Raw genomic sequence first — 18632 nt, 5'->3', positions numbered from 1 at the left:
TAAGAAAAGAAGCATTTATTAAGCAGGACCACAGTATTGAACAACCCCAGTGGGCTTTGTGTGTGTCAAAGGTCAGGCCTTGTGCAAAAGAGACTGAAACCAAGAAAGATCTGATTAAATATAAACTTGTTACACCAAAGTTGCTCATGGATAATGATATCTGAAATCATCTCATAGTGAATATCTCTGGATAGTTCAGTAAATAAACCCCTGTGGGGAAAGACCCCTATGGATCCACCTGAAACTGAATACAAATCTTGCTCTGTGATAAACAGCATTTAAGGCAAAGAGCCTTGAATCTTTCAATTCTCTAAGAGTCATAATCACAACAAGGAACTTTTTTTTCCATAGAAACAAGAATATACATAAAGTAAATTTTTTTAATCAAATTGGGATTAAGTGCTATCTAACACTAATTTGGAGAGATAGTTATATTTAATTGACTGATTTGGGTAGGATAAAATGGTAATAATTGTTGAACATGGAATTTAAATTTCATGACTTGAATTTCTTATGACTTCTTTCCACGTGAGGCTCACCTTTGCAAATACAGCATAATAGAAAGCTTTTCAGGAAGCTTTTACTTGCATTTTCTCTCTAGTGTGTTGATGTTGAATTCAGGCGTTGGTGACTTAGGAGGGAACAATGAAAAGATGAATGTGCCTGCACCTCAGAAGTGTCTCCAGCTACTGACTTTGTTCTTTCCCTGAGGCTGAATGAGGTGAATATAGAATATCTTGCAGTTGAATAATTCGGATTGCTTTTAGGCAAGAATGTTGTGATGTTATAAAAATTGTGATCTAAAAGGAAACTTAACCTTCAGTTCATTCTTTTGATGTATTTTGCCCGAAGCATGGTGCTAGGACCTGTTATCTCAAATAGGCAATATAAAAATATCTTTCTAATTCACTCCTACAGTTGAAAGATACTCATGGGTTGAAATTACTGTGATCTCTCAAGAATTACTGGGTTGTGGAAATAAAATCACATGTCAGGCAAGGAATAATGGTAACAATGGACCAGCTTATTATGAAGCTTAAAATGAAAATGCCTTATTGGCAACACTGTTGGACTTTGAAAAGATTGAGAATATGCATCAAACCCAGAGAAGCCACAGTGCTGGTGTCCTGTTCATTCTTGTTGATGTAGCTTGTTTGCCCCATGTTTAAGGCCAGCCTTTTGGAATTAGCAGCAATATTTGGTTTAATTGTGTCTTGCTTCATTGGTAAAATTCATCATTTTAAAGCATACATTTCAGGTGTTTTGAGTACATTGTTAAGATTGTGCAACTATCATGACTAATTCCAGAATATTGCATTAATCCGGAAAAGATGAAACTACTAATGTACTTTCTGTCTCTATGGATTTGCTTATTCTGGACATTTTATGTAAAATGATATGTAATGTGTGCTCTTTTGTGTCTACTACTTTCAGTTAGCAAAAACTTTTCAAGATTCAGCGGCAAGTATCAGTACTTCATTCCCTTTAACTGAATCATATTTCACTGTATAGCTACTTACACCACATTTTATTTATCCTTTCATAAGTTGATGACCATTTGTTTCCATTTCTTGGTTGTTATATATAATGCTGCTGTGAACATTTGTTTTCATTTCTCTTGAGTATATTCACCTAGACGTGAAATTGCTGTCATACGGTAACTTCATGTAACTTTTTCGAGGAATAGCCAAACTATTTCCCACAACAGCTGTGCAATTTTTCACTTCCATCAGCAATACATAAAGATCCAATTTCCCCACATCCTTGTCAATATTTGTTATTTCCAGTAGTTATAACCATTTCAGTTGGTGTGAGGTGGTATCTCATCATAGTTTTGATTTTTTATTTCTCTAATGAATGATGAGCATTCATGTGCTTATTTGCCCTATCTATCTATCTACCTATCCATCCTACCTATGTATCTATCTATCTATGTTGTTGTTGTTCAGTTGCTAAGTGAAGTGAAGTGAAAGTCACTCAGTCGTGTCTGACTCTTTGTGACCCCCATGGACTATACACTCCATGGAATTCTCCAGGCCAGAATACTGGAATGGGTACCTGTTCCCTTCTTCAGGGGATCTTCCCAACCCAGGGGTCAAACCCAGGTCTCCCACATTGCAGGCAGATTCTTTACCAGCTGAGCCAGCAGCTAAGTTGTGTCCAACTCTTTGTGACCCCATGGACCGCAGCATGCCAGGCTCCTCTGTCCTCCACTATTTCTCAGAGTTTGCTCAGACTCATGTCCATTGAGTCAGTGAAGCCATCCAGCCATCTCATCCTCTGTCACCCCCTTCTCCTCTTGTCCTCCATCTTTCCTTGCATGAGGGTCTTTTCCAGTGAGTTGACTCTTCACATCAGGTGGCCCAAGTATTGGAGCTTCAACTTCAGCATCAGTCCTTCCAGTGAATATTCAGGATTGATTTCCTTTAGGATTGACTGGTTTGATATCCTTGCTGTTCAAGGGACTCTCAAGAGTCTTCTCCAACACCACAGATCAAAAGCATTAATTCTTGGGCCCTCAGTCTTCTTTATGGTCCTACTCCCACATCCGTACATGAATACTAGAAAAACTATAGCTTTGACTATGTAGACCTTTGTTAGCAGAGGCTTTTTAACACACTGTCTAGGTTTGTCTTAGCTTTTCTTCCAAGGAGCAAGCGTCTTAATTTCATGGCTGCAGTGATCATCTACAGTGATTTAGGAGCCCAAGAAAATAAAATCTGTCACTGCTTCCACTTTTCCCCCTTCTGTTTGCCATGAAGTGATGGGACTGGAAGCCATGATCTTAGTTTTTTTAATGTTGAGTTTCAAGTCAGCTTTTTCACTCTCCTCTTTCAGCCTCATCAAGAGGCTCTTTAGTTCCTCTTCTCTTTCTGCTGTTGGAGTATCTATCTATAGAAATGTCTATTTGAACCTTTTCCCATTTTTTTAAAAATTTGGGTCATTTGTTTTTTCATTATGAATGGTAAGAGTTCTTTCTGTATTCTGGGTGCTATATCCTTATTAGATATATGATTTGCAGATATTTTCTCCCATTCTGTGGATTGTATTTCATGATGCTTTGCTCCATCTGTCTATAGGAATGCAGACTGTTGGTTTCCAAGGCTACTGTTGAGATGGGCAGTGTAGATGGTACTAGGGTAAGTTAAAACACCACAGAACTTGCTGCTTTCGTGACTAAATGCAGCCATTTTTCTTGAATAAATGCTCCTTGGGTTATTACAAGTCTTTGGTTAATACCTTTAGGTCTGAAAAAGTTGATTTTGACAAATTTTGCCAGCTTTTTTCCTGTTACTTTTATGAAGTAATACATTTTCAGAGGTTATCAAGTTGACATTTTTACTGACCTTACCTCAATCACATGACTTACATTACAGTGGGATGACTGCTTTGCCTTTGGTTTGTTTATACACACTTGTCCAGTCATGTGGATGCCATGGAAAGATTGACTCAAACTTCTTGTAAGGCCACCACCATGGAGCTTCTTATTGGATGTCATCTCCTTCTACTTTTATGATTCAGAAATTTTGGGAGCCATTGACAGCCTTAGAGATTGGCTAGCAGATCCTTTTGTTTCATACATGTGAAAACACGTGAGTACCCCTTGTAAAGTGAAATGAATTGCCTGGCTTCTTCTAAATTGGTAGTTGAGTCTAGAGGAGAATTGAAGTCTTCAGACTGCAGGTAAGAGCTCTAACAAATACTCAGTAGAATCCTGAGTCTTATCACCCAGCCTTCTCTACATGATTTCCCATTTGTTTGGGCATTTGACTCAGTCCCTGGGAGACTTTGAAAATGATGAGATGCCATAAAGCTCACCCATGCACAGCCCCACAGGTATTCTCATGGACTTGATTTTTACCTTGTAATTATTTGGGGATTATAAAAATATCTAGTCACCAGGAAGCAGCCAGCAGTTTGAGCTATGTGAAACCTATGTTATAACTACATTTCTCACTTTCCCTGTTCATTACTGCATCAAATAACCTCAAGAATGGCTTCTGTATAGTAGTTAAAGAGAAAACAATGGTTTCAAAGTAAAAGTTTTAGGCTGAAATGTAGATATATGAATGCAAATTGAAAGCACTTGTTTTTAAGGTCCTTAAAACCTTAATGCTGATTGGTGATTATATTGGTTTGCTAGGTCAGTCACACAAAGTACCACAGACTGGATGGCTTAAGTGGCAGAAATTTATTTTCTCACAATTCTGGAGGCTGCAAATCTGAGATCAAAGTGTCTGCAGGATTGGTTTCTTCCAAGACTTATCTCCTTGGCTTGTATATGACTGTCTTCTCTCTGTGTCTTCACCTTGCTTTCCCTCTGTAAATTCCTCTTATTAAAAGGACACCCATCATTGGATTAGGGACCACCACAATGACCTCATTTTAATTTAATTAAAGACCCTATTTCCAAATAGAGTCACGTTCTGAGATACTGGGAATTAGGACTATGACTATGAAATCTATGAATCATTTTGATTGAATTGAATAAGATTCTATTGAATCTACTGATTCTAGCAAAAAAATATTTTCAAACTGAATAAAAGGGAAAGTTTAAACAAAGGAGTAAAAAAAGTGCAACAAATAGATGGTAGATTTTAATCCACCTATCCACATATGACTTCAAATGTGAATGGTTTACATATAACAATTAAATTACAGGGATTATCAAAGTGGATTAAAAAACAGGACTCAGATCTATCTATTGTCTGTAAGTAAGCCCTTAAAATGTAAAGATGCAGGTGAGTGAACAGTAAGAGGATACAGAAAGTTACACCGTCTTGCTGCGCCACGCTGTACTCAGTCACTCAGCTGTGTCTGACCCTTTGTGACCCCATGGAATGCAGTGCACCAGGCTCCTCATATCGGTGGGATTTTCCTGGCAAGAATACTGGAGTGGGTTGCCATTCCCTTCTCCAGGGATATGCCATCTTAACATCAAGCAAAACAAAACTGGAGTAACTATGTTAATTTTAAGCAAACCAGACTTCAGAACAAGGAAAATTATCAGGAATAAAAGGAGGTACTACATAATTAAAACAGAGTTGATTCTCCAAGAGGTCATTAATGACCCTTAATATCCATATTCCTAACAACAGAGCATCAGAATACATGAAATAAAAAATGGATAGAACTGATCACTACTGATCTCATGGAGAATAGAAGGATAATAAAGGAATATTATGTATAAGTCTATTCCCAAAAATTTGATAACAGGTAAGTGGACCAATTGGACATCAAAACTCAAACAAAAAGAAATAATCTGAATAGAGCTATATCTATCAAGGATTTTGAATCACTGATAAATAAAATTCCAAAAATGAAAGCAGTGGTTCTAAATGATTTCACTGGTGAATTTTGCCAAACTTTTAAAGAAGAAATGACACCAATTCTCTGCAACCTCTTCCAGGAAATAAAAGCAGAGGGAACACTTTCTAACATATCCAATGGAGCTCACATTACACTAACCCTCCAGACCAGATAATGACATTATAAAGAAAAACCAGAAACCAATATCTCTTCTGAACATACATGCAAAATTCCTCAACAAAATATTAGCAAAGTTAATCCAATAATGAATAAAAAATTACTCATCATGACCAAGTAGGATTTGTCCTAAATATACATGGTGAAAATCCAAAAAAAACCCCACAATACAAAAGCTGGTGAGAATGCAGAACAACATAAACTCTCATTCGTTGCTGGTGAGAATGCAAAATGTTACAATCACTTTGGAACACAATTTGGCAATTTCTTACAAAGCTAAACATTATCTTACCATGTAATCCAGCAATCAAACTCCTGGCCTTGCTGGTGCAAATGCAAAATGGTACAATCACTTTGGAAGACAATTTGGCAGTTTCTTACAAAGCTAAACATTATCTTACCATATAATCCAGCAATCAAACTCCTTGGCATTTACCCAAATGAGTTGAAAACTCTGCAAACACACATGAAAAAACCTACACAGAAATGTTTATGGCAGTTTTATTCATAATTGCCCAAACTGGAAGCAATCAAGATGTTCATCAGTAGGTAATGGGTAAACTTTGGCACATCCATACAATGGAATGTTATTCAGTGACAAGAAGAAATGAACTATCAAAACCAAAAATGGAAGACTCTTAAGTGCATATCGCTAAGTGAAAGAAAGCAGTCTGAAAAGGATACATGTTTTATTATCCATTATGTCATTCTGGAAAACTACAGAGACAGAAAACTATAGAGACAGTAAAAAGATCAGTGTTTACAGGGGTTGGGTGGAGAGGAGGAAGGATAAAGCACAAGGATTTTTAAGGCAGTAAAACTATATGATACTATGATGGTGGATATATGAAATTTATAAAAGTTGATAGAAATATACAACTTTATTGTAAACTATGGGTTTTAGTTAGTAGTAATTGTTAGTAATCATGTGCTAATATTGTTTTGTTAACTTAAACAAATATACCACACTAATGCAAACTGTTAATAATAGGGGAAACTGTGTGGGAAAGGGAACTTATAGGGACTTTGTATTATTTACTCGATTTTTCTACAAACCTAAAACCACTCTAAAAGTAAAGTTTATTCATTATGAAAACAAAAGTACATAAAAATATGTATCTGCTTTCAATTTGCCTTTAACATACTCAGAAATCCTTTTTATTGAAACATATTTCAGTTTTGAAATAATCATGTTGTCCAAAAGAGGGTGCCAAAGACTTACAAAGGTATCTTTTTTTCGTTATGCAAAGCAGAGTTAAATAATAAAATAGAGTTAATAGAATAAAAAAACGAAAGGCCCTAACATAAGTCAGCATGCATGACTCTTATTTACATCTCGCCTGCAACTTCTGGTCTCCTGCCTTAGGCCTCAGATTTGTTGCCTTGGCTCTTTGGTGCTGCCTCCTTGTGCAGACGAAGGTGAGTCCTCCCTGACGTTGCACAGCAGTGACTTGCACTCTGAAGAGACCTGCAGGAAGCTGGGCTAGCACAGACACATTTGGACCTGATTTTAAGCGTGTATGTATATCAACACCCTCAGATATGCAGATGACACCACCCTAATGGCACAGAGTGAGAAACTAAAGAGACTCTTGATGAAGGTGAAAGAGGTGAGTGAAAAAGCTGGCTTGAAACTCAACATTAAAAAAAAAAACTAAGATTATGGCATCCAGTACCATCACTTCAAGGCAAATAGAAGGGGAAAAAGTGGAAGCAGTGACAGATTTTATTTCTTTGGCTCCAAAATCGCTGTGGATGGTGACTGAAGCCATGAAATTAAAAGATGCTTGCTCCTTGTAAGGAAAGCTATGACCAACCTAGACAGCTTATTAAAAGCAGAGACATCACTTTGCCAACAAAGGTCTGTATAGTCAAAGCTATGGTTTTTCCAATAGTCAAGTACGGATGTGGGAGTTAAACCATAAAGAAGGCTGAAGGCTGAAGAATTGATACTTTCAAGTTGTGGTGCTGGAAAAGACTCTTCAGAGTCCCTTGGACAGCAAGGAGATCAAACCAGTTAATCCTAAAGGAAATCAACCCTGGATATTCATTGGAAGGACTGATGCTAAAACTGAAGCCCCAGTACTTTGGCCACCTGATGTGAAGAGTCAACTCATTGGAAGAGACCCTGATGCTGGGAAAGATTGAAGGCAAAAGGAGAAAGGGGTGGCAGAGGTTGAGATGGTTAGATGGCATCACTGACTCAATGGACATGAATCTGAGCAAACTGAGAGATAGTTAAGGACAGAGGAGCCTGGCATGCTGCAGTCCACGGTGTCACAAAGAGTTGGACACAACTTACTCAACAACAACAGAAATGATAAAATTTAAATGAGAGTTTTGCAAATGTATAAGTTTTCTTTCAAAGTAAAATATTTTCAGTGATATAAATTTAAAAACACTTTTTACTTACTACAATTGGGTCTTCCATTGACTGTGTAGCCTTTAAAACTTCATTTTTGAATTTCTCTGTATGTAGGACCATAAGTCAAGGAGCTGTGACTAAGTATAAATGCACCGATTCAGTTCATTCTCCAAGGTGTCTTTTGGTGAATAATCTTGTCAAGGAGAGAATCTTTTTGTTAAGGTAATAATAGTATCACAAGTAAGCCAAGTTTCTTTATTTGTTATGCTGCCTGTTTATAGTTCCAAGATATTTTTATTTTTTGCTGATTATAAAAGTGTAAAAAAAGTGCTGTAAAGACATACACTTATGTATTGTCATTATTGTTTGGATTTTCCTAATCGCATTTTAAAGTTGTCATACACTATGTTCCTCTGTGTACTTTCTCTCCAGAATATTGATAATTATGTCCAGAGCCTTGAGCTGATTTAGATTTGATTTTATTGGCAAAAGTATTTCATAAATGGTGTTATGCATTTTTGTCATAAGGTACAAGGTGTCTGGTTGTCTTTCTTTGGGACTGCTTGAAGCCATTCATGACCACTGCCTGTCTTCATTAGGAGTTTGCAAATGTTGCTATTCAATCATTTCCTGTTATAGTTCTTGGAGTGATTCCATAGAAAATTTTCCTAATAAAGTATCTGGTTACCCTGTAGTATAGATGATTTTTTAAAAGCAGCTTGAATATTTAATTTATTAGCTTTATTTACCAGCTATCAGAAAAATGAGTTGATTCTATAGTGTTTTTTTAAAAAAATCTTATCAATCTTCCTAGTCTTTGTTTTTTTAATTAATTAATTTTATTTTTGGCTGAACTAGGTCTTCTTTGCTGTGTGCACGCTTTCTCTAGTTGTGGCTGTCAGGGGCTTCTTTCTAGTCATGGTGTGTGGGCTTCTCATCGCAGTGGCTTCTCCTGTTGCAGAGCCTGGGCTCTAGGGCGTGCGGGCTTCTGTAGTTGGGGCACTGTGGGCACAGTGGTTGCGGTGCACAAGCTTTGTTGTCCCTTGGCATGTGGAATCCTTCTGGACCAGGGATCAAACTCATGTCCCCTCCGTTGGCAGGTGTATTCTCGACCATGGACCACCAGAGAAGTCCCCTTAGCATTTTTAAAAGGCGATTAATGAAGGTTTCATTTTTTGTTTTAGTAATATTTAAAATGCATGAATTTTAACATTTTTGTATGTTTTTATTCTTATCAATACTTTGGTCAGTTGAAGCCTCTTCGAATTGACTCCTCTGTTCTTGTGATATAACCTCAATATAGAAGTCCCTCCTTATCCATGGAATACTTTCTAAGGCCCCTATTGTTTACCTGAAACTATGAGTAGTATGGAGCTGTATATCCATATACTATGTTTTTTTCCTATACATACATACCTATGATAAAGTTTAATTGATAAATTAGGCACAGTAACCAATTAATAACAATAACTAATATTTTAATATTAATAGAACAGTCAAAACAATATAATGTAATGAAAGTTATGTGAATATGGTTTCTCTTTCTCTCAAACTATCTTATTGTGCAAATTTAATGCCTTTTCCATCTTAACTAAGCACTTATTACGCTCTGTGGCGATAACTTTTGAAGTGTGAGGTGCAATAGCAAAAACAGCACAAATTTCTTTCTCCTTCTTCACACTTTCACAGATATAAGATTCATTCTTACCATAGGTCATAGCAACCTCAGCATAGCATTTTTTTCTTTCCTCATTAACTTGAGACACCTTTTCACTTAAAGAAGCACTTGGCAGTGTCTCTTTGGCATGTCTGAATTTCTAGCACTACTACTATTGCGCTTTGGGGCCATTAATAAGTAAAATAAGGGTTACTTGAACATAGGCACTGCAGTACTGAAACAGTTGATCTGATAACCCAGATGGATACTAAGTGACTAACTAACGTAGGGGGGAATATGCTGGACAAAGGAGGTGATTCATGATCCCGGTGGGACACAACGGGATAGTACAAGATCTCATCAGGCTTCTTAGAACATCACACAATTTGAAACTTGTGAATTGTTTATTTCCGTAATTTTCCATTTAATATCTTTGGACTGTGGTTGACCATGGGGGTAACTGAAATCACAGTGAAACATTGGGTAAGCAGCAGGGGAGGGACCACTGCAATGTCAGAAATCTTTCTTGCTTGCAGGTATGACAAAAGATCTTCTAGTTTTGGATAGTTCTTGCCCCAACCTGTAATTAGTAATTTTTCCCAAGGTGCTCTAATTTTTAAACTGAAAAATTATATTTACTTACATTTAAAGAGCAAAATCTGGGTGCTAGTGGTCTTTAGTACCACTGGGTTGACTTTTGTCTCTAGATTTTTTCAGTGGACAACTCTTAAATTTGACAACAATCATTACCCAGTTTTTCATTGCTGCTTTTGTAGTAGTGGTATTATATGAGTTATATATTATCTTCATTGATGCCAATGCTTTATGTCAATTTAGGAAAAAATTAGTAAGAATTCACTTAAATGTGACTGGTCAAAACTATTATAGCCTGAGGAAAGATGAACAAAACCACAATCTGTAAAAGAAAAAGAGTTCAACATGGATAGAGTTGTTTGTACAGGTTGGAGAGTGGTAGGTGTTAGGGGTAGGAAAAAGTCTGTTGGCACCAGATTGAGAGGTGGAGGTACAAGATGCTGGCAAGTGGCTGAGCATAGAGCATCACACTTAAATTAAGGAATCAAAGACTTGTTAATAGATCCCAAAGAATATGATAGGAGTAAATGAGATGACATGGTAGCGTTAGAATCAGACACACTTAGGTTTGAATCCTAGCTTTGCCACTTACTGGACAAGCTATTACAGCTTTACTTCATGGAAGTGATGGTGAACCATGTGAAAACATCTGACTGAACAAGAGCTGACTGTGTTCCCAACTATGTCTCATAAACCTACATTTTTTACCTTGTCTTCACATGTGCTCATGGCCACAACACTGCCACTTCAGCAAAGGGCAGTAAAAGGGGGAAAAACCAGAGTGAAAAGAGACCACAGCCATTTAATTATGAATAAAGAATCTTACATTTGCAAATTGTGCAACATTGGACCACATGGACAAATTGCTAGAATTCTCTCAAATAAGGGACCCTAAAAGATATGTCTTACTTGTTTCATGGTGAATCAATCTGAGCGTGAGGAAAGAAGAAAGTGGAATTATGCCTGAGTTGTGTTTTTTAAGTGAGAGCTGCAGAAATCCCGGAGCATTCGAGGAAGCCTTTGAAAATAGAGCACTCTCTCCTGTAGGCAAAAGAAAGTTTCTACCACGCTTCCTGGCCCTATGTTGCCTTTCAGTTTCACAAAAATAAGGGGAAAAACTACCATGAATTTTCTTAACCTTAGAGCTAAATCTGTTGAGGAAATCTTTGTGAATGTTATTCTATATGCTGATGTATACAAAAAAGGTTCACTTTAGACTGGACCTTTTGTTAAGTATGGCTTATCACTTATCTTTTCTCTTGGGATTCCCAGGTGGCTCAGTGGTAAAGAATCTGCCTGGCAATGCAGGAGATGCGGGTTTGATCCCTGGGTTGGGAAGATCCTCTGGAAAAGGAAATGTCAACCCACTCCTTTATTCTTGCCTGGGAAATCCCATGGACAGAGGAGCCTGGTGGGCTACAGTCCGTGGGGTTGCAAAGAGTCAGACACAACTGAGCAGCTGAGCACATACACATCTTTTCTCTTAACTCTTTACATAGTGACTAAACTAAGATGTACCCATCTTTGTGCTCAATGCTTTGGTCTTCACAGGCAAAATGCCTCGGGAAATAGAAATTTGAGAGGAAGAAGAAACCAGGAGACCTTTAATACAATGCCCTCATTTCACAGATGAGGATACTAAGGCCGCAAGATATTAACAATCCTATTTAAGAGGAATAAAAAAGTGAAACAATTAAATATCAATATACAAGAGTATAGGAGTAAATACTCTGTTTTATGTGGATTATATGTGCTCTAGAAATCTGAAGAGAGGAGATATCCGTTGTGGTATAAGTAAATGGAGAGAGCTAAGAGCCTTGACATTTGCCAAGTATATAAAGTTTGCAGGAGGCTTTATCAGTGTGACCTTGAGTCTGATATTTGCCCAGGAGATTAAAGAATAGGAGGAAGGTGATTCACAAAACTGGGGAGGTCCAAGAAAATGCTCAAAAGCAGAAATTATGGCTTGTCTGGAAGATGGTGATAGGAACACTGGGAAGCACGTTTGGAGAGAAACGAAATGAGTGATAACGAGAATATCATGAATGCGGACCTTGATATTCAGAAAAGGCTAGCAACCACTGGATTGACAAGTTAAATTTGTATTTTATTTTATTTTTTTTTTCAACAGAATGTGGATTTATTTGAACTTTCAGAAGGGATAGTGTTTAAGAAAGGGTGAAACCAGGACACATAAAAGATCTGGGAATTCCCACGAACCCTAAGTGCTTCCTGCTCTAGGAAGTAAACCATTCATGTGTTTACTGGAGGTCATATACCATTTTCTCTATTACTGGTGCAAAATAATTCACCAAACCCCCAAGCTTCTTTTCAAACCACGATTTCCCCGTTTATTTTGGTCACCAAACAGTCCTATTCTTCAGTGGCCTGTGGACTCACTTCCACCTACCCCCCTGGGGGGTACAAATGAAGGAACTCCCCGTAGGCTGGCCCCACTAACTCAGAACTAAATGAGAGGAGGGGCTGGCAGCCTCCTGGAGACTAAACCTACCTTGCTGAGGATGGAGAATTTATTCAGGTAATATTTGAGAATTCATGTATGCCACAACAGGATAATAAGAACTAAAAGTAGGAACCTCACTCTTCCTTATACCTGTCTATTGTCCAACTAGATTTCAGACACTGCATCACCGTCACTGCATTTTGCTAAACGGAGACCCCTAGGCACTAATCATACAAGCAATTACATGTGTCATAAAAACACACCACAACTTTTCCATTAAAAGCTGTATGTCTCTTTCTCTGGCTACACTGGTGATTCTCCTGTTAGTTCAATGCTTTAAAGGCTGCAGCAGCATACAAAAGAATTTCATTTTGTGTTTTAAAAAAAAGTTAAGAAAGGTCTCCAGGAGATGGTGAGTTTTATTTTGTCTTGTCTGGATAGAGGTTTGATTTGCTCTCGAATGTTCCAGGGTGGAGAGAGACTAGGAGAAAGCACAGAATGCAGAGGTCTATTCGGTGTAATCTCCCTCATTTTCATCTTCACCATCAATGGCGAGAGCAGCATATTTGCTTGCAGAACTGAACTTCGAGGCTGGATTTTCTTCAGCTTTCTTTGGCTCAGGTGCAGATCTGGAGTCGTGATCCTTTTTGCCATCTTTCCTGTCTGACTCCTTCCAGTGGTCTCTGTTCCCTCCATCTCCTGGACCACGGCTGGAGTTCCCACTTTGGCCTTTTGGGGCACTCACCCCATCTACTTTATTTTCATCTGCTTTCCTTGCTGATCCTTCCTCAGATGGTTGAGCTGGAACTACTTTCCCTCCACCACTGGTAGGGGACTGCTGCTCTGTGTCTGAGCTCTGAGATCGAGCAGGAGGGTTAGAACTTCGCTTCACCCAAGCATTCTCCTTTGGTGGAGGGGCTGGCATTACCTTTAGAGGCTGTTCAGGTTTGGGAGGCTTAGAAGTTGGAGACTGACAGTCTTCCTCTTTATTGGGGGTTTCATTTTCTAGAGACTTCTCACTCTCTCTTCTTCATGCATTTCTGCCAGATGTGGCTGAGGTCCCAGTCTGTGATGACTCATTCCTGTCCTCGATCGTTCCTGTTCCTGAGTTTCTTCACTTCGCCAGCTTGGGTGTCTCTCCCGAGGCCGCCGTTCTAGTTTTGGCTCATCCAGCTGACGCTGCAGTTTCTCCTGTTCCTTCTGTAGCCGCTCTTCTACTTCTCGTTCTCTAGCAGCTGTGTCAACAGGCTTTGCCCCTCCAAAGATAGAGGCTGCACGACTGGACTGGGAGGTGCTAGCGGAGGAATCATCTTCCTTAGGAGTACTCCGAGGCTTTAGGTTCAGTTTGGGTCTTTGGGGGGGACCTCTATCATCCCGCCTATAATCATCCCGAGAGTAATCATCTCTGGAGCTCCACGACCGGTCATCTCGTCTGTCGTATCTGTCTTCGTAGCGGTCCCCGCCTCCTCTGTAGTCGTCATCCCTACGGTAACCGCTACCAAATGCTCTTCTGCCACTGCCTATCCTGGAATCGTAGCCTCTGTCATAGTCTCTGCCACCTCGGTCATCATAGCGATCTCGGCCCCCGTATCGATCCATGTCCCGGCGTGGGCCATCACGATAACTGTCCCGATACCCATCACGATATCGGTCTGAATTGTAACGATCTCGATACTTGTCTCCAAAGCTATCATCACCCCTTCTAGGTGGGTAGTCATCAAAGCTGTCTGCAGCAGGACGGGCCCTCCAGTCTGTATCTGTTTTGTCAGAATCACGATTTCTGTCTCGGCCAAAAGAACGATCATCCCTGTCTTTATCCTGTGCTTGATCAGCAACGTCCACTCGAATTCTCCTGTTACCTAGAGACTCTTCGTTGAGGCTCAGGGCACTGAGCAAGGAATCCAGGTCCTCAAACTCAGCATAACCAAAACCTTTTAACCTCTCAGGATTGCTGGGTTCACGCGGTAAACGCACCGCACTGATATTTAATCCTCTAAAGAATTCCTTAATGGAGTCTTCTGTCACATCATAGGGCAGGTTCCCTAGAAAAGCAGTGTAGGGTGGAGATTTGGGAAGACGGCTCCGGTCGATATTGGGTTCCCGAGCAGCCCGTGGAGCAGTGGGCAGGATGGAACGGTCAATTGGAGGTGCCCGATACACATCATCATCATTACTATGCCAAGTGGTTGAAACATCTCCTTCCAGGTGGTCTGTTTCATCAGCCCAGCTGACTGGTTTGGGGACATAGGTGCTGCCTCCACCAGTCCCTCCATCCTCAGCCAGAAAGTCTGTTAGGGAGATAGTCTTCCCCTTCTTATTCTTCTTTTTTGCTGAGGCCGCCATGTTGGGAGAGGGAGAGAGAACGCAAAGGACCCGGATGAGGCAGTCACGTGATTATAGCGAGCGCGTAGGGCTAGGAGACGCGAAACTGGGAGGGGGCGGGGAATTGAGGAGGGACACAGGAGGCGGAGCGGCGCTTCTCTAGGTTCGTAAAGCAGCGCCAAATTTGTATTTTAGAAAGAAGAGCTCAGCAATTATCATACAGCAGCCACTGATAGCCACCTTTGAAAAGCTTCCAATTCTGCAATATGAGTTAGTTACTGTCTTTTAACTATGCTTAAAATTGGAGAAATCCTTTAATTTGTATAGTTTAATATCTGTGAAATTACCTGCCATTGTGACAGGGTAACTTGAATATATTTTAATTAGCAATAACAGTGTGTAGAGTCACTTTCAAGAATAATAGCCTAGCATGTATTGAGTGTCTTCTATGTGCCAGACACTGTACTAAACTTTCTGCCTTGATTTTCATGTTTCATTACCATTTTACAGATGTGAGAGGCAAAGCTTAAGGAGGGTAGGGGATTCAGTTGGAGTCACACAGTTAGTATGTGGCGCAACCTACATCTGAATTGCTGCTGCTGCTGCTAAGTCGCTTCAGTTGTGTCCAACTCTGTGCGACCCCATAGACGGCAGCCCACCAGGCTCCGCCGTCCCTGGGATTCTCCAGGCAAGAATACTGGAGTGGTTGCCATTTTCTTCTCCAGTGCATGAAAGTGAAAAGTGAAAGTGAAGTCGCTCAGTCGTGTCCGACTCTTAGCGACCCCATGGACTATAGCCTACGAGGCTCCTCCGTCCATGGGATTTTCCAGGCAAGAGTACTGGAATGGGGTGCCATTGCCTTCTCCACATCTGAATTACCATCTTCCTATTCTCAAAGCCCAATGCTCTTAAACCTATGTATTAGTACCCTAATCCCCATCTCTTCTGAATTATTTAGGAAAATCGTGGTTACTAGTCTGGAGATATTTTGAGACAATCACCTTATTTAGTTTAGTCTCTAATTAGTGCCATTTACAATTTTTCTGATATTCCTCTGAAAAGTATATTACAATTTTACAGGTCAGCTATGTTTCTTTAAAATAGTCATCAGCCCAGGTCACATGTGTTAAAAACTGACATCACTACCAAGTGTTGTATTTGTAGCAAAACTTTATGATTTCCAGATTTAATAGAATATAATAGGGCTGCCATTTGTCCATCTACCTGCCATTCATCCATCTGTCCATCCATCTATCCAACATTTGTTGAATGTCTGATGTGAATTAGGCCCTGACTGGTACCTGAATTGTCACTTCTTTTGGCAGTGTGTTGTTTTCACTAGCTAATAAAACAAGAAAAATTCTGGAAATCTCAATAATTTCCTGCTTGCATCCCAGATCTGTGTGAATCTCCTGTTACGAAGTGACTCTGTCCATCTCTAAGATGGCTTTAGTGTCTTCTCCTGGATCCTCTGCCTTCAGTTGGCTGTGTAGTGAAAGGTGAGAGCATAAAGCATTGAACGCCCAGTACTCAATATCTGAGCCCAGAGATGGCAGACATCACTTTGGCTCACGTTCTATCACATGGTCCCAACCGGGTCCACCTCTTTGCACCAACTTTGCACTATGAACGAGGAGCATGTTTCTAAGTTGGTCAGCCCATTATCTGTGTCCAGATGCTGCCAGTGCTAAAGAAGGTCTATGGAAATATTTGCTAAATTGTGAAGTGCTTTTCAGTTTTTGATATTATTTCACAAATAAGAATGCATTACAATGGAAAACAAAATTCAGTCTGTTGAGACTAACTTGACACGGTGAAAGAATATCTTTTATATCTATAATACATCATCTTTCTTCAGTCTTGTTAGATTAATCAGGATTGCCTGGGCTATCCATGTTTCTGGCCAAGTTCCACTGAAGGCCACCCTTGCAGAGATGGGGAGAGAGGAGAATGATCCTTGTCACATTCCTTTTCATTTATTCTATTTTGAAAGGAACCAAAGCATCTGTGATGTGTAATTTAAATGTCCGTACTTGGAAGCTGCAATTTGTTTCTTTGGAAATCAGGGTTCTTGTAATTTCGCTCTTTCTTGTAGTTTCACTTTCATTTTTCAGAGATGAAACAATGGTTCCTTCTAGTGTTAACATTCCCCAATTATATTAAATATATAAAATGGGTATGTTTTTCACTGGAAGTGTTTTCTGCTTTAAGCAAAATAGGTAAGTTGGGAGTATAGATTTTTTTGGTCATAACTTGGGCAGCATTCTGGTGCTGTACCTTCTTCTGGATCAGCTTCATGCCCTTACCTGCATTTTTAGTGGAAGTTGACTGGAGAAAGCCATGATCTCCTCTTATCTCTTTAGGTTAGTGGCATGTCCATTTCGGGTACCGTGTCAATTAACAGGTCTAATCTTGTACTGTACACTAAGATGCCTTCACCTGTGGGCTCTGAAATGATAAAGTGAGAAGCATTGATGAAGTGGATAATAAGATTGAAAATAGAGGAGGAAAAAAATTAATGGATTTGACTACATAGTCTTGAAGAGAACAGTTGACTTTATTATTAAAATGACCAAATACAAAATTATCAAAGTATCATGAACAAAATCACTTAACAGATCTTGTCCTTGTTCCCAGAGAACTTGTATCTCAAAGACCATAAAAACAGACTAATTTAACTAGTAATAGTAATTTAAAATAATATGCTAATTACTTAAAATAATTTAAAATAGAAAATTTAAATGATTATACTATAGTGAGCAGAAATGTTCACTGAATGTTTACTAAATTGACACTAATTTATTTTATTTTATCATTTTAAAAATTATTATTTAAAAAATTTTTTTTGGCCATGCCACTGGGCACGTGGGAATCCTAGTTTCCAGACCAGGGATTAAACCCTGGTACCCTGCAGTGGAAGCTCAGAGTCTTAACCACTGGACCTCCAGGGAAGCCTCTTTAATTTATATCTTAATTGGGGAACTACCTGGCAGCTCCCGGCCAATGCAAAATACATAATTCTACTTGGGCTTCCCTTGTGGCTCAGCTGGTAAAGAATCTGCCTACAATGTGGAAGACCTGGGTTTGATCCCTGGGTTGGCAGGGAAAGGCAGCCCTCTCCAGCATTCTGGCCTGGAGAATACTGTATTCTGGCAAAGAGTCAGACATGGCAAAGGGCAAAGAGACAGACATGACTGAGTGACTTTCAGTGATTAGGACTCTACTCTCTCACTGCCCAGGTTGAGCGCCCAGGTTCAATCCCTAGTCAGGGGACTAAGATCCCACAAGCTGTGGGGCTTAGCCAAAAAAACAAATTATCAAAGTCCTAAAGTATAACCCGGAGAAGGCAATGGCACCCCACTCCAGTACTCTTGCCTGGAAAATCCCATGGATGGAGGGGCCTGGTGGGCTGCAGTCCAGGGGGTCGCTAAGAGTCGGACACGACTGAGCGACTTCACTTTCACTTTTCACTTTCATGCATTGGAGAAGGAAATGGCAACCCACTCCAGTGTTCTTGCCTGGAGAATCCCAGGGACGGGGGAGCCTGGTGGGCTGCCATGTATGGGGTCGCACAGAGTCGGACACGACTGAAGCGACTTAGCAGCAGCAGCAGCAGCAGCAAAGTGTAACCAGAGCTTTCAGTCATTGTTCCATGCATTAATATATTTATATACATTTTAAGAACAAGTCACAGATACTGTATGTTTTGAGAATTATTATCCTTTTAGATTGTCGGTACCTGG

At 39.6% G+C, this 18632-nt stretch overlaps 1 protein-coding gene and 1 long non-coding RNA gene across 2 annotated transcripts in view; one reads left to right on the top strand and one right to left on the bottom strand.

Moving 5' to 3' along the window:
- The window catches only part of LOC145513144 (uncharacterized), a 117390-nt gene that overhangs the window by 11430 nt on the left and 87328 nt on the right, over positions 1-18632 (top strand). The gene's annotated exons all lie outside the window — the stretch shown is intronic.
- Positions 12969-15062, bottom strand: LOC145513140 (eukaryotic translation initiation factor 4B-like). The gene is given in 2 exon segments (XM_081508592.1): positions 12969-13647; positions 13650-15062. Coding segments are annotated over 2 exon segments (1833 nt in total). The 5' UTR covers positions 14911-15062; the 3' UTR covers positions 12969-13075.

This window comes from Giraffa tippelskirchi, chromosome 7 (assembly GCF_054371585.1).
Source record: "Giraffa tippelskirchi isolate mGirTip1 chromosome 7, T2T-mGirTip1v1.2.pri, whole genome shotgun sequence".
NCBI lineage: Eukaryota > Metazoa > Chordata > Mammalia > Artiodactyla > Giraffidae > Giraffa > Giraffa tippelskirchi.
This window is presented reverse-complemented; position numbering and strand designations above follow the sequence as displayed.